At 43.1% G+C, this 17,028-nt stretch overlaps 2 protein-coding genes across 3 annotated transcripts in view; one reads left to right on the top strand and one right to left on the bottom strand.

Moving 5' to 3' along the window:
• Positions 1–1,621: 1,621 nt before the first annotated feature.
• Positions 1,622–6,107, bottom strand: CCL20 (C-C motif chemokine ligand 20). The gene is made up of 4 exons (XM_053390124.1): positions 4,383–6,107; positions 3,757–3,871; positions 2,890–2,967; positions 1,622–2,367 (listed from the first exon to the last, which is right to left on the bottom strand). Exons 1-4 carry the CDS (start codon positions 4,483–4,485, stop codon positions 2,331–2,333), a joined length of 333 nt encoding a protein of 110 aa, XP_053246099.1. The 5' UTR covers positions 4,486–6,107; the 3' UTR covers positions 1,622–2,330.
• The window catches only part of SLC19A3 (solute carrier family 19 member 3), a 25,208-nt gene continuing 12,617 nt past the window's right edge, over positions 4,438–17,028 (top strand). The window contains exons 1-2 of one of the 2 annotated variants that reach the window (XM_053390117.1): positions 4,438–4,508; positions 15,187–15,256. In XM_053390117.1, the coding sequence (XP_053246092.1) occupies positions 15,229–15,256 (28 nt within the window). In that variant the 5' untranslated portion in view covers positions 4,438–4,508; positions 15,187–15,228. Of the gene's footprint in view, positions 4,509–14,747; positions 15,257–17,028 lie in introns of those variants that run through there. The other variant, XM_053390118.1, reaches the window with a different exon arrangement.

The raw sequence follows: 17,028 nt of genomic DNA, 5'->3' as shown, positions 1-17,028 counted from the left end.
AATACTTTGGGGGATAAGAATGCTTGGCTTTTTGAATGGGTTTGTTTGTTTTATTATCTTATTTGCATTGAAAAATGAGGTGTTCGTTTAAATGAAAAAATGCTTCTAGAGTGTTCTGATATGCCCAATAGTATTGGTTTATAATCACTTGCTGGTTCACTTAGGATTAATTCACACTAACCAGCAGAGGTGTTTGCTGTGAGCACATTGGTTTTGGCTCTGCAACCGTCATAAAGTGGGAAAGGAAGTGGTGGGTCTGTAAACATGCAGTAGAGACTTATTAGGAAGGTGCATTCATGGCTTCTCATTTGTCCACTCTATCACCATGACTTTGCAGCAGATATGGGGAACCTATGACCCTCCAGATGTTGTTGGACTATCATCAGCTCCAGTCAACAAGATCAAAGAGGATTAATTCAATCCTTGGGTCATGCTGCAATGCAGCACTCACAGATTGGAAACCCAGAATGAGGCTGGTTGATGCCAACCCACACCCTGCAATACTGCATAATTTTTTAAGGCAGCACTAATTGCCAGACACAGGCAGACCAATCTTTGACAAAGAAATCAGCTGTTTTCCAATGGCATGCCACCTCTGATAGAGCTGCTGTCAGCAAGAAGATAATTAAATTTCTACATATTAGTTCTCCCTTTTGGATTTCTGGGATGGATAGTAGAACCAGTGTTAGGCCAGGAATCTATAATATGCTCCTTTACACTTGAAATTAAGCTAAAGACGGAATGCCAAATCATTAATCTACCATGCTTTCTCTTGATACCCGTAACAGACATTGTCTGAGACCTTGGTTCGATAGCCAAAGTTCTACATTGTGGGTTGTATGTAACAAGTGTCTTGGGCAAACTTTTTTTAAAAAAAACAACAACACTTCATGCACAGCATATAATTATAACCATGCTTCACTTCTAGGCAGTCCTAAGTGGCTAGGTAGCAGTTTTGTACTTTGGTGCATGCATATTTACTGCTCAGGAATCCTAAGACAATGAAGAAAGGCTGAAGGGCATGATTTTTCATTGAAATGGGAAAGAGAAGCCTAACAAGACATCTTCAGGAGGAGGAGGTAGTGAGTAAAAGTACAAATCTTGCATATACTGATTATCTCTTACTGTATTTACAAGGAAAATACCTTATGTTCTGACATCTGTCCCTGGTAAAACTCTCTCCCAGTACTCAAATAGGGACTCTAGCAGACCCTATTTAAGATTTTGAGGGGGCCTATGGGAACAGTGATCAAATGAGGGGGGATTAAGAGGGCCACTAATAACATCCATAAACCCCATCTCTTGACTCGCCCTCCAATTTTAGCCAGATTATGGCGAAACACCACTCCCTGTTCAGGCATTGTTGAACATTCATTTGTAGAATTGCCTTATCATTCACTCTTGTCTTTAGCCCTAAATACGTAAGATCCACAATACAGCATAAGCAATATTATTGCAGGATATAAGTTTATTTGTTCATATAGAATGGCTGGGGAAACCCAGCCAGATGGGCGGGGTATAAATAATAAATTATTATTAATTATTAATTATTATTCCAGTTTCTCTCCCATATTTGTTTGTTTATTGTATTTGTTATTTGCTTTTTTCACAAGCTTGCAGGCTTTCCACAGGCATCTCCTGGCCACTGTGAGAACAGGATGTTGGGCTAGATGGAGCATTGGCTTGGTCCAGCAGGCTTGCCTTGTGTTCTTCAAACATTAAAAGGTCTATATACCTAAACCTACAAATCTCTCTCTTGCTCTCTCTCCATGTGTGTGTGTGTGTGTGTGTGCGTGCGTGTGCGTGTGTGTACGCGCACGCATACGCATGTAGCAACATATGCACAATGGAACTGTTATATTATTCATCTAAAAAGAATGTCCAAACAAAGGCCACAGTCCAGACATAACATGCAATAAGACAACAACTTTAAAGTTTTGTAGAGTTCTTTTTATAATCAAGCAGTATATAAATTTTATAAAATAAATATTGCAAATGAGTAGTACACCTGATAGCAGCAGCCTTTTGCCAATGACAGTGATCATTACCATCTACATCATATGACAGACTTGTGAACTTGACCCAGTGAGGAACATTAGATAGACACACACACACACTTATCAGTTAATCACAAAATGTGAACCAGCATAAGCAAACAAAGCATCTTGGATGGGGTGCTCCATTCAAACAAATACTTGATACAATATGAATCAGTTTTTATGCTTCCAGAAAATCCAGGGATTAGTGATCAGCAAGCACACAACAGTGTCCAGAAGTATGATTTCAACCTAGTTTAGTTTTTTTGACCAGGCTCTGCCTCTTGCTTCATTTCAAAAAGGAAAATGTGACATCTTATTGAGTTTTTTACTGTAAAAAAAGAGAAAGAATAAATAGGTAAGCTAAATTTTTCCTTGCTTCTATACAGCTCTCCTGTCTTATATACCAAAACTGAAGAACCTGTGTCTTCTAGATATTAGTGGAGGAGACCCCTCATCTTCCCTCACCATTGACTATACTGGCTGAAGCTGAAGACAGTTGGAGTCTAACATCATATAACATGATAGGATCCTCTAGCTGCCCTATATCTATAACAGTGCAATCCTAGGTTTGCCTGTCAGAAGTTAGTCCCACTCAGACTTACTCCCAGGCAAGTATGCACAGGATTCCAGCCTTAAGCTGCTGTTCCTTCCTATTGGAGAAGTGAAGAATGAAATGTTTCATTTTCACAGTGTGGCTCACCATCCTTAAGCACAACTGTGATATTATAGAAACCTCCCATAGTTAATATTCTGACAGGCAAACTTAGGATTGCACTGTTATAGATACAGGGCAGCTAGAGGATCCTATTATTTGCTTTGCCAGGGCAACCAATTCCTTCCTCCTACTGACCTCAACAAGCGGAGCTGTTTCTTCACCCAAGGTTCTCTGGGATTTGCACAAGCTTTCAAGCCACCCTTAGTGTGAAATCTAGAAAGAGCAAACATTATTATCAGTTTTAAAATAACATAAACAGTTACAGTCAGCAGAATAAAGCAGAAAGGTCACATCTTCTAAGATGACAAAATCAGCATGCTGTTGTGGGGGGGTCCTTTCTCAGCCCAATGTGTAGCACTGGGTTTGCTGCATACAGAACCTATTACATGGCAGTCAATCACTATAGTATGGACTGAAGCTGTCGGCATTTTGTGTGTGGAAACTAACAAACTAAGGTGGAAAGAGATCCTCCTGAAACCAACGAATGCACAACAAATAGGGGAGGTGAAGAGGAATGGAGTTGTGTCATGCATTGTTAGTGACAGCATGAAATTTTAGTGCACTTTGACTGCATGGAAAATGTGAGACAGGAATGCTCCCCTGCAAGCTTTGTTGCTTGACTGTTTTCAGTTGCATTCAACTGAAAAGGCTTAAAAGCTACTAAGCAACAACAACTGAAGTTATGTACAGTGTAACTAAAGTTGTGTACACTACGGATAAGAAAGCAAAAATACTGATATCAAAAATAAAGAGATACTAAAAATAGCTCAGCTACAAGCTCTGACCTGGGTTAGGAGAAATGCCAATTTTTGTACCATCTTATGTTTCTCAAGTTCTAAGGGTTTAAGAACTATGGGATCAAAATAATGTTTCATTGTGGCTGCTCGAAACAGTATTTGAAGCATTTTGGAGACCTTTTTTTAGCTAAACTCCTGGATGATTGGGCATCTATTTTTACTCTCCTTCATTGATACAAGTAATTGTTTCATTTTGTCAACTCACATGACAGCATTGATGTCACAGACTTCACTGGAAAGCTGTTCTGTGAATCCTTTGATAATCCGGCGAGGAAGAGGTGTCTTGGTATAGGAAAGACAGCAATCTTGGTTGCTTTGGGCTGGCGTGAGGAAGAAAAAATATACATTGATTAATTAATTTAATTCATTACTTGGGCTTTACCAGCAGGTCCCAGGGCAGATTACAAAAAAATATATATATTAAATTAGGCACAAAGTAACATTTTCATCTCTATCACTGCCTTTCCTAGTGCACATAATTTGGATCAATTTGCTATCAGATAGCAAGCATTTCCAATAATGTTCTAGACTACTCTTCATTGTTGAGTGCCCAGAAGTTGGTAAACTAGTACAACATCCATCATCCTAAACCAGTTTAGCCAGTGGTCAGGGAAGATGGGAAAAGTATTCCAACAGCAGATGGAGACACAAGGTTGAAGTACACTATTCCGGACTAGTCTGTCTTTCCTTCTTTCTTTCCTTCCTTCCTTCCTTTCCTTCTTTCTTTTTAAGCCATTGGGAATCCTCCTATCTTCCATCTTAATTTTCAGGGCACATACTTCAGCATCACAAGGAGTCCTGGAGCAAGAGGTATTCAGAAACACCACTCACCTTCGCACATGCCCAGGAGTAGCAGCAGACCCACCAGAACAGCTAAGGGCACATTCTTCATGTTGAAGCCAGTCATCATGATCATGCTGCTGCTTATGTGCATCAAAAGAATTTGACTCTTCAGATGTGAGTGAACTAGCTTCAGTCAGCTTATTTATAACACCTGCTCGAGATCTCTGGCAGTTCACCTAAGGGCGTTTGTTCCGCTTTGCAATTATGGGGATTTCCCTCTTACCTACTCTAGTTAGCTGATTTATAGCATTGTTTGAGCGCTGGTTAATTAATATAGGGATGTATGTGCAGCCAAACAGAAGAGGGAATAGATCCTTTTTGTGACATCACCATTCACTGACCAAACTCCTGAGGAGTGGTAGGTGCAGGAAATTCCAAAATACTATTTCCCAAGTAGGAGGGGGGAAATCACGCACATTGTGTTAATTCCCTGGAATATCAAGTAGGTGTTAGGGAACTGTGGAGTTTCCCCTCCTCCTTTTCCCCATCATTTTTCTACATCATTTGCGTTGCCACAGTTGGGATACCAGAGACTGTCAGTGAATATTAGAAACCAATAAACAGTAGTATTCAGCTAATTTTGAGGATATGAAGGGAAAGTACAAGCTGCAGAACTGTGGCAGAGAAGGAATTAATGGGTTAGTTTATGCAAAACAGTGTGGCTGGGCTGGCATAGTTCAGAGCCATTAAGGAACCATGGGGAACCAGGTGATGCACCATTAAGGGTTGTTGACAATGCAAAAGAACCGTCCTTCAGCCCCCTCCCACTCCAAGGAGTGGTCAGAGACAGGAGAATTGGCAGGTTGCCAAGGTGACGGCATGATGTCACAGGAAAATTTGTGCCTTTAGAAAATTTAATGTTTGCTGGGAAAGAGTGGTGCAGAATTCAACGAGCTGCTGTGGAGGCAAGAAGCAGAAACAAAGAGATGGCACATAGGATGGCTCTGAATGCAATGCCAGGTGATGGGGAAGGACTAGATGCTCCTGAGGTGAGGATGCTGTAAATTCTGTACTCCATCTACACTCAGGTTGTAAATAAACCATATTTGACAGACACTGCCTTATTTTGCCTTGAAGAGACACAGACCCTTGTTCAGGGCCAAGACTCCTGGAATTTCGTGCACTGCTTGGCAGAGATTGGGGTGGCTTGTTAACACTGGTGTTAGAAGTGAGATCTGTGTTTCCTAGGGGGAAGGCCTAGGAGCAAAGTGTGTCTGACCTTTGTCTTCAGTGGCTTGAGAACAAAGGCAACTCTCTCCAAATGGTGATTTGCAACTGAATACTATGTAATCTAAGTTAGGCTCATAACAGAGCCAGCTGAGATACATTACTAGTTAACTACCAACTTGTTAGGCACTTACTGGGAGCTCTTACTTAGCTTCAATGGTAATTTCCTATGTTAAACCTTAAGCAACACACATACAGAATCATTTTCCATTTCAATATACAATTAAACAATTATTGTTGTTGTTTAGTCGTGTCCAACTCTTCGTGACCCCATGGACCAGAGCACGGCAGGCACTCCTGTTTTCCATTGCCTCCCACAGTTTGGTCAAACTCATGTTAGTAGCTTCGAGAACACTGTTCAACCATCTCGTCCTCTGTCGTCCCCTTCAAAAGCATCAATTCTTCGGCGATCAGCCTTCTTTATGGTCCAGCTTTCACTTACATACATCACTACTGGGAAAACCATAGCTTTAACAATGCAGACCTTTGTTGCTTTTCTCCCAAGAAGCAGGCGTCTTTTAATTTCATGACTGCTGTCACCATCTGCAGTGATCATGGAGACCAAGAAAGTAAAATCTCTCACTGCCTCCATTTCTTCCCCTTCTATTTGCTGGAGGTGATGGGACCAGTGGCCATGATCTTAGTTTTTTTTATGTAGAGCTTCAGACCATATTTTGCACTCTCCTCTTTCTGCCTTCAAAGTTGTGTCATCTGTATATCTGAGGTTGTTGATATTTCTTCCAGCAATCTTAATTCCAGTTTGGGATTAATCTAGGGCAGCCTTTCACATGATGAATTCTGCATATAAGTTAAATAAGCAAGGAGACAATATACAGCCTTGCCGTACTCCTTTCCCAATTTTGAACCAATCACTTGTTCCATATCCAGTTCTAACTGTAGCTTCTTGTCCCATATAGAGATTTCTTAGGAGACAGATGAGGTGATCAGGCACTCCCATTTCTTTAAGAGCTTGCCATGGTTTGCTGTGGTTGACACAGTCAGAGGTTTTTGCGTAGTCAATGAAGCAGAAGTAGATGTTTTTCTGGAACTCTTTAGCTTTCTCCATAATCCAGCACATGTTTGCAATTTGGTCTCTGGTTCCTCTGCCCCTTTGAAATCCAGCTTGCACTTCTGGGAGTTCTCAGTCCATATACTGCTTAAGCCTGCCTTGCATGTGAAATTAGCGCAATTGTGTGGTAGTTGGAGCATTCTTTGGCACTGCCCTTCTTGGGATTGGGATGTAACACTGATCTTCTCCAATTATAGAATCATAGAATCATAGAGTTGGAAGAGACCACAAGGGCCATCAAGTCCAACCCCCTGCCAAGCAGGAAACACCATCAGAGCACTCCTGACATATGGTTGTCAAGCCTCTGCTTAAAGACCTCCAAAGAAGTAGACTCCACCACACTCCTTGGCAGCAAATTCCACTGTCGAGCAGCTGGCCACTGCTGGGTTTTGTTTTTGTCCATGGAGTTTTCTTGGCAGGGATACTGGAGTGGCTTGCCGGTTCCTGCTCCAGGTGAATCACGTTTAGTCAAAACTCTCCACTATGACCTGTCCGTCTTGGGTGGCCCTGCATGGCATAGCTCATAGCTTCTCTGAGTTATTTAAGCCCCTTCGCTATGACAAGTCAGTGATCTAACATTAATGCCCTTCCCAATTCACAGTACATTTCAATGTTCCTCAATAGGTATGTTTTAAACCATCTGTAAAATGAAAATAAGGTTGGAGCATAAGTGCGATGCTGCAATGCAGAAGGCTCCTTCATGGACCCCTGCATTATAGACTTCACTCAGTGGTGGGCAAACAAGTACAGCTCCCTCTGCAGAATTTAATGCCCAGGCAGATTAGTATGGGAAGTTGTATTCTTTCAGATATTTGGGGCTCAATTCATTTTGGGATTTATATGTCAGCATAAGCACCTTGAATCAGGCCTTGAAGATAATAGCTAACCAGTGCAGTTCTTTCAAAACGTGTTATATATCACTGTCCCACAGCTTCTACAAGCACCCTGAGTGATGTACTTTATACTAGTTGCAACCTCCAAACCCTCTTCAGGGACACCCTATGTAGAAGTTACCACAGTATGGATTACTGTGGTCAGATAATCTCTGTCGAAGAGTGGCCATAGCTGGTGAAACAGCCATAGCTAGGAAATAACACTCCTCACCACTGAAAATACCTGGGCGTCCAGTGACAGGTGGCTCTAGGACTACCCAAGCTCCTTCCCACTCCTTCAAGGGAAGTGCAAGCCCTTCTAAAATAAGAAGGAAGTTACAAATCAGTTATAACTTTGTTTAATTAACAAATAAAATTCCCAACCCGATTATGCCCTGAGATTATTGTTTCAGCCACCAAACAAGCCTTGTACTCCAGGGAACTTCCATCTTATGCTACAAGATTGTCAGGGTGTGGAGTGTTCGTTTGGAAACCCCCAGTGTAAATAAATGCAAACCAAGGCAGAATATTACATTCAATCACCCAGGGTTCTTTTTTATTTAATCCCCCTAGTTATAAAGGGAAGAACACGTGGATAGAAGTCCACCTTTTCCTCAGCCTCTCATAGAAATCCAACTTCCCTTTTCTTCAATCAAGCTACCCCATGGTTCCAAAGCTCCCCTGCACTTTTTCATAACAAAAGCACACATACATTGATTGCACTCACACAGTTGACATTACTTTGGCCCAGAGAGACAACTATGTGCATTATTCAGAATTTAACTGATTTGTTCAGACATTCTCTGTTTTCAAACTTAAGTACCTAGACTTTCCAAATTAGTTACCTCTTAGATCTACTGTAATATGGATATTCTAGTCTCCTCTCAGAAGCCACAGAAGAACAAAGGCAAAACAAGAAGCTTAAGCTTCTTGTCAAATTTAGGGGTTGAGATCTATTGGTGTTTTGGCCCTCACTACTAGACAAACAACTCAGACTCTCAGCTCAATTTCTGCCAAAGGCTTTAATGCGTAAATCAGGACTGCACATAGGCAAGGTACATGGCTAAGTGCAAGTCAGGACATTCATCCAATGAGTGACACCCCCCCCCTTGAACCTTTCTTTTGAAGAGCAGGGCAAGCACAACTTCTAGCACAGCAAACAGCCATAGTCCCAGGACTAGTCATGTAAATGGGAACTCCTTCAAGTGAGTTTGGCCATGTTCTCGACAATGGGCATGCCAGCTCAGCTTCCAGTTTACTCTCAATCACTTCCATGGTTCCACACTGACTGGAGGAGGTATGTGGTTTGGAGTATCCAATGACACAGGGGCAGAGCACTCTGTCAATCTGCTTGGTCCCTCCTCTGGGTCCAGCTCTCCACCCTCTAGACTGCTGGCCATCTTCCTGGACTCACACACTTCTTGGTGTCCCAATTCCACATTCCCCCTAGGAACCTTCCCGTGGTCATCCAGTGCTGGCTCCCTAAGCTCCCATTTCTCCTCGGGATATGACCATCCCCTCCATGATATCTCCACAGAGCTCCTGGCAATATTTATTATCATTAGTAGCAGTAGTAGTAGTATTAATTCAATGTAGCTCTAAGTAACTTGTTCTGTCAGTACAAAGATTTATCCTTGAGCAGCTGAATTTTCCCTCTACCCATGCACCCCTAACTCTGTTCGGGGGGGACGGACCGTTCTCCAAACCCTTTAGAGCAGATTTGAGGAGGATGCAGTGGGCACAAGGGGGAAGTGGGAATATCCCATTGCACAAGCATACATCACTGTGCTGATGAGACAGACTTGTTGAATACCGTCCATTGTTATCTCTGTGGGAAATATATTTTATATTTGCTTACACAATTGCAAAGGGTTTCTTATCATTACTGATTTCCTTTTCATTACATGACCTTACAGGTGCTATACTATCTTGAATGGTTTATTTGTGAACATTTTTGGCGGCAGCACAGAAGACTTGAAGCCACAGGCTAAAGTCAACTGATTCCTCTGATTCTGGAGTAGGTCAGATGTACAGCTTGTATAAAATTGGCCAGGCTCCATTTCTCTCCACCCACAAAAAGGTGGGGGATTTTTGTTGTTTTGCCTAAAGAAAGGAAGGATAGAGCCAATGAGAATCAAATGCATTTTATTCATTCTGTAGATTTCCTGCATTTACAATGCAGTGTAACCTTACGTCAATTTCTGTTGCCACACTCAAAGCTATTATAAAAGAAAGAAGTGGGGGAGGGGAAACTCTTTAGCAAAGCAGAAACAAGGAAGAAAGAATTGCAAATTGGAAGGGAAAAGTCCAGAGCGTAACTTCCGATTGCAAGGGCTGTACTGCACAAAGCAGAGGAGGAAGCTGTTCCTCCAATAAAGCCAAACTGGAGAGAAGACACACGAAACATGCTGCTGTGTGTTGATGTAATTTGGAACAGGTCCAGCTCCCTCAAATTCTCCTCTGTGTCTTTTCAAAGGGCCCTGTCATGTCGTGCTGGAAAGCTTAATCCCTAGCACTGTAATGGGTTGGCTTAACACAGCGTACTTCACAAATCTTCTCTCAGAATTTCCTCTACAGCAGAGCCAACATTTCTCGGAAGACATTTTTCTAAGGTTTTTCTTTAGCTTCTCCTCCCCCACCCCTGAAAAAGAAGGCCACTTTGCTGAATCCTCTCAATGTTCTTTACCAGTTTAACCTCCGCCTCCACCCTAGTGGCTGACATTTCTCCCCACAATGTCCATGAATGAAGATACAGTGGTACCTCGGGTTAAGTAATTAATTCGTTCTGGAGGTTCGTTCTTAACCTGAAACTTGTTCTTAACCTGAAGCACCACTTTAGCTAATGGGGCCTCCTGCTGCCGCCGCACCGCCAGAGCACGATTTCTGTTCTCATCCTGAAGCAAAGTTCTTAACCCGAGGTACTATTTCTGGGTTAGCGGAGTCTGTAACCTGAAGGGTATGTAACCTGAAGCGTATGTAACCCGAGGTACCACTGTAAATACGGAGCACTGTGGAGAGTGCAAAATGGAGGCCAAGCTGCCAATTCAGTGCCGCAGCAGAACAAAACATATATATATATATATATATATATATATATATATATATATATATATATATATATATCAGGTGATCACCTAAATGGCAGTCATGCCTCAGGATTCTCCCCTTGTTCCAGGAGGAGGCTGGTGCATTAGAATGAATGCGGTACCAACCCAGCCCCACTTGCCTGCCTTCTTACAGCTATTCCAGGGCAGTGGCAGTGGCTATCAGTTTCCCCTTCCTTAGTCTCATTGTTGCAGGAAGGGGGGATAGGGACAAAACTAGAATTCGTTGGCTCTTCCTCCAACTGCCATTGTTTCTGGTGCCACCTGCTGTTGGCCTCCCTGCCTTGCACCCTACCAGTCCCAGTTGGCACTAGTCACTACTGCTTGTACCTTGCTGCGGTTAGCAAGTTGCCAAATAGCTGCCTTCTAGCAAAATTTGGCCCTGGAAAACCACACAAGCCAAGTTTCACACAAATAATAAAATATAAAGGCGGGGGGGTGGGGGACTTCCAAGCAAATGCCAGTATGTGAAATATTCACCACAGGTCTAATCTTAACATGCCCCTGCCCAAACCAAGGCTTTAGGCTATGCGGTGTGGTTGACTCGTCTGTCCCTTCAGTGCCAGGAACTCCTCCCACATCTCATTGCATAATTCAGGAAACATTTATTTGATGCTCTGTAGGGCTGTGCAGCAACGCAGCTGTGCTTGTGTTAGGAAAAGTTTGCCTTTTCCGCTGCTCACCAACAGCTGTAAAATGACAAGTACTCCAACTCCCATCATGACCCAAGGTCAGGAATGATGGGAGTCAGTCCAGCAATATCTGGGGCACCCAAAGCTTCCTGTCCCTGAATGGAATCCTGATGTGCATGACAGGGACAAATCTGTGTTTCACCAAACTACCTAACAACCACTCTTGATATACTAGCCAGGGAATGAAATCACTTTCCAGAAACAAAACGTGGGAGCTTTATTCACACAAAAGGTGAGAAAATTAGACATCCATATAACAGAAGAACTACATTTGAGGATATTTGTCACACTATTCAGTGACAATCTAGAAAGGTTGATAGATGGAGTTCTCTATTGAAAGCCTTACTCTTTTGCTATGACATACTTATCCTATCTTAGTTATATTCTCATATTTACAGAAAGCAAGATAAGGCAACTACAAGAGGTTTAACCTGCGTGAGCTCTCATTAATTTTAACGCTTTGGGAAATAGCCAGTAATTAGCTATCGTCATAGAGATTTCTGTTCATTATTGCTTCCTTTCACAGCAGTTGACCCCATTCATTCTTTCGTCTCTTCACAGTTGTGTCTGTTATGTTCCCAGGGTTGCCCGTCCTTTTCCTGCACGTGGTTTAATGAGGTGGGTGGTAGAGATGTGATGGAGATGCCCTTTCTCAATCCGTTTGTCATAGTTGATACTGGAAATCTATGAAACCAATTTGCCCTCATTCAGGAAGACTACAGAGTCGCATAGTCAGAGTATGGCTCCCTAGAAAATGTGTGTTTGGAAGTACAGTGGTACCTCGGGTTAAGAACTTAATTCATTCCAGAGGTCCGTTCCTAACCTGAAACTGTTCTTAACCAGAAGCACCACTTTAGCTAATGGGGCCTCCCACTGCCGCCGCGCCGCCAGAGCATGATTTCTGTTCCCATCCTGAAGCAATGTTCTTAACCCGAGGTACTATTTCTGGGTTAGTGGAGTCTGTAACCTGAAGTGTATGTAACTTGAAGCGTATATAACCCGAGGTACCACTGTAATTACCAAAATGGTCTCTGGTTTGGAGCTTGTCAAAGGGAAAGTGACCATCCAAGACTCAACCATTTCTCTTTCTCTTATCCCAGACCATCAACCAGGCAGACCAGGGCTGCTGGGAACTGAAGCCCAACTTCTAGAGGGCAACACATTCCTCAGCCTTGCCTTATATTAATGGCCCACATTTGTTCCTTTAAAGCAATAAGGGTCCAGAGCCTCTTTGAGACATGATTGGATCTTTGCATTTTTAAAACATTTAAAGCAGTCATGTGTGTGCATGAATCAGGCTGGGGGTGTGCTGCTGGAAGAGGGTACCTTCTTCCCTTGTGTTGTTTTCCTGATGGGAATAGCCATAAAAACTTGTCCAGCAAGTGAGATAGTGGCCTGTGCATGCCCTCAGCTGCAGAAACCAGGCAGATGGAGCCTTTTCCGTGGATGTTTCCTTCTCTCTGCTGTTTATCCATAAAAATGGTTGTGTTCAGGTGTTCTAAACTGGGCTGAATCTGCAGATTCCCCAGACTCACTCAGCACTATCAGGACCTTCCAAGGGCCTGATAGCTAAATAGGGTCTATTGCCAGCCCTTCTGCCATTGCACCATAGCTGTCAAGTGTCCCTTATTTGAAGGGACAGACCCTTATTCCAGCGCCATGTCCTGCTGCTGTCCCTTATTGATGGATGTCCCTTAAATTTCAAAGGAAGCAGCTCCCCTCCCTCCCTCCCTGCTGGCCAGAGAGGAGGGAGGCTCCAACTGTGTTGCTTGGCTGTGTGTTCACCCAATAAGAAGTCTAAGAACGACTGGGGGGTGGAGCTTGCATGCTTGTGTGTGGCTAGTTAATGCAAGCTGAGGAGGTTTTTGAATGCTGGATGTCATTTTGTTGCACGTGCTGCTGCAAACTTTGCAGTGCAAAGCCAGGCCGGGGAGCCATCTTAAGTTGAGGCTGCATAGGCCTTGTGGTGCATGTGATTCAGATTCTATTCAGTTGAACCTCTGGTTACAAAGTTGGTTGGACAGTGTTCTCGAAGCTACCAGCATGAGTTTGACCAGACTGCAGGAGGACAGGAAGACTAGAGTGCCTGGAAGAGGTGAGGCTGCAGGTCCCTTATTTTGGCTGCTGGTCCCTTATTTTCAAGGCTGCTGGTCCCTTATTTTCAAGGCTGCTAGTCCCTTATTTTCAAATCTGTAAGTTGACAGCTATGCATTGCACCTCTGTCTGGTGATGACCCTCTCACCATCAGAGTGGCAACAACACTGCTGCAGCTTCCTGCCACCACCAGTTAGGTAAATCACCCTCCTGCCCCACAGATGAGTGTTACCCTTTTGTCCTTTGTGGGGGGTGATGCAATTCCTTTTATTTGGGGATTTGTCATTGCCACCCTACTCTACAGCAAAGCAATCTCCTTGTCAAGAAGGTTTCTCTGTCAACAATGGCTCCTGAAATTTCAAGAAGCAAAATTCCAGTTGACGTGAAGGAATGCCTTTTTCCATATACACCCACTCAACCACTTCTATCTGCAGAACTGGCACTTCTATGTCACAAATTGTTTGCTTCACACACACACACACACACACACACACACACACACACAAGGAAATGAACCTTCAGTGTGGCAAGACCTGTACTCTGGAACGCCCTGCTCATTGATGTAAGACAGATGCCTTTGGTGTACAGTGATACCTCAGATTAAGAACTTAATTCGTTCCAGAGGTCCGTTCTTAACCTGAAACGGTTCTTAACCTGAAGCGTGCTTTTGCTAATGGGACCTGCTGCTACTGCTGCCGCTGCACCGCTGGTGCACAATTTCCATTCTTATCCTGGGGCAAAGTTCTTAACCTGGACCAACCACTTCCTGGTTTTATTTACAATTTATATATTTTTAAGAAAAACTGTTTACACACGCATACACAAACAAATATGTATTATAAAAATGTTTAAATTTATATTTTATGTAAGCCACTTAAGAGGTTTTGATGACTGAGCAGTTGGTAGATAGGGAGATAGATCCACTTAAACAAACCTGTTTCATTCCATTATTCTACTTTGAGGTACAAAACCCAGATGAGTTTCAGCCTACATATATCTGACATGGTGGCAGCACATCATTATTTGCTTTCTGTGGGTGGGTTTGTGGGTAGACTGAGCACACTAAAGAAGAAAACATTTTCACATAATGACCAATCTGGAAAAGTAACTATTTACCTGTTCCTGTATCCAGTTCCCTAACATCTCAAGTCCTTTGCTGCTTTAACTTTGAAGCCAAAGTTCAAACCAAGTTGGGAATCACAATAAGTAATTATACACTTTCTGGCTGCTGTGGGACTTCCTCGCGCGCGCGCCCCCCCAATAGCTTATGTTTGATCAGAGAAAAAGGCAAAACACACACACCCTGCCCCCCCCCGCCGCCTTGAAGTATGCTAACACCATTTATCTGGTTGTATTCAGGGAAGTAGCAACATGGGGTCCTATTGTGTAGCACAGATCCTGGTTGGGGAAGGGACATAGTTCAGTGTTCAGTCAGTTGCTTTGTATGCAGAAGTCCTCTGGTTCAGTCACTGGACATCTCCAGTTGAATGGTCAGGTAGCAAGTGATAGGAAAGACCCCTCTGCTGGAAACACGGAAGTTCTACTGACAGACGTGTCATGGCAAATTCAGATATGTGGGGTCCCTTCTTGATAGTGACAGCTCTGCCCTCTCGCAGCATTTAAAGATTATACAGCCAGCTAAGAATGTACAATAATCATTTGGATGCACAATGATAATAACTAAAATGCATTGCAATAATCAGTGAAAATCTCCATGTTTTGCCTTTCAGCTAGATCTACTATTTTCTGTGCACATTCATAGGCAAGTGATTTGGAATGCTCCAATGTCTCCTTTTGGAAGGATGTAAGTTGTGTTTTCCTTGAAGTACATAACAGAACTTGCATACCATTCTCTTGAAACTGACTACCTTGCGTTCTCAAGGTTTCTAGATGGAGTGCTGTATATAGAACTCCTCCTCAGTGTTTTTCCCTGCACACCTCCAGAGTGACTCTAGGGGCCAATCCCCAGTGGCTCACAAACCTCCTTTAACTCTAATTGGCTCCAATCAACACAAAGGGTGAGAAGACTTCTCAGTGGCTAAAATCTGATAACGCCTCTTTCATTTCCCCTCTTAATCTCCCCTCTTATAGCACTGTGAAATATAACTGAAATGGAGAACATAGCGGACTTCCGGGTTGGCGCCATCGTCTAATGGCGGATTCCCTCCGAGCTCCGGAGGGAATCTGCTCAACAGGGGTCGGGTCCTGCCGCGGCAGCGACGCGGGGACCCTTAGAAACCACAGGCGCTGAAGCCTGTGGACCTGGTGACTCGGTGGGCACCATTCGCGCGCCCCCGACCCGCAAAGAAGCCTTTTTAAAGGCTTCGGAACGGGGGACGGGAGTGGCGTGGTGCTGAGAGTTCGACTGCTTCCCCTGCTGAGTGAAGCCGCATGCCATGGATGGAGAGCGCTAACTTCTTCCTTTGAACATTCGGATCAAAAGTAACGACCCGTGAGTAACACGGTAATTGGACTTAAAAGGGAAATTTATTTCTGGGAATTCGGCAAGATCGGGCAAGGTGCTTAAAAGGAAGTCAGCCTACCCGCCTTGTAAACATCGTAAAGCAAGGATTTTATTACTAAGGTTGTGTGAATGCCTTTCTTTTTGTGGAAAAGAGCAATTAACTTTATATTGGGCCAATTTAAGTGACTGTGCTGGAGGATAAGAGCTAACATTGAGAACGGAATTCACCCCTCCCCCAAAACCCGGGAGCGATCGGGGAGAGAGCCTGCGGAAGAGGTTTATAGATTTTGACAGCTGTCAAACTAGCTGTCAAAGTTGGGGAAAAAAAGGAGAACTGTGTCTTTGCTGTCTTTGCTGGTTACATTTGATACAATTTGGTAACAAATTGTTAAAAATAAAGAAGAAAAGGTTAATTTGTCATTAAGTAACTAGAATCCCTCTAGAGGGGGTTCAGGACATTACAAAAATGGCTGTAAGTGGAAAAATACTGGCTGAACTGGAAAAGACTTTTCGTCTCTTGGGAAATCTACAGGAGCAGACAAATGTTTTGACTATGAATGTAATAACAATGAAGGGAACAGTAAATAAAATTGCTGAACCTGGAAAGGATATGATTCAAGCTCCTGCAGATGAACAGGGAAGTGTTGTTGCTGATCCAAAAATCCTTACAGCCAAACAGGAGAAAGAGTCTGAGTCATTTGAGGTGCCGTTTAAAGAGGAACATGAGAAAGAAGGAGGCGCTGGGATGTTGCAGATGACTAAAGAGAGCCAGAGGCCTGTTAAGTTGGAAATAATGGAAAATAAGAACATGACGATGAAAGTTTGGTTGGAAGTGAAGAATGGAAATTGGAGAGATCTCCTCTTATCTGAAGACATATGGAATATAAATATGGCCAATGTTGAATTTGGAGCCTTTGGGACATTTGGACTTATGAGAAGTAAGAAACAAGATTTTGGCTCCACTGTTAAATATGGAGGTCTGGCTGGAAGAAATATGGACCTTATTGGAACAGAGCCTCTTCGAGATCCGGAATTTAAAATAAAGGACTATCAAGAAAACCGGCAGAGAGAAATTGAGAGAGGGTTAAGTGCCTCGGATGTGAGATCGCCAG

Source organism: Podarcis raffonei, chromosome 5 (genome assembly GCF_027172205.1).
Source record: "Podarcis raffonei isolate rPodRaf1 chromosome 5, rPodRaf1.pri, whole genome shotgun sequence".
NCBI classification, from domain to species: Eukaryota; Metazoa; Chordata; class Lepidosauria; order Squamata; family Lacertidae; genus Podarcis; species Podarcis raffonei.
Note: the sequence above shows the minus strand (reverse complement) of the source record. Positions and strands in the feature narration are given on the sequence as shown.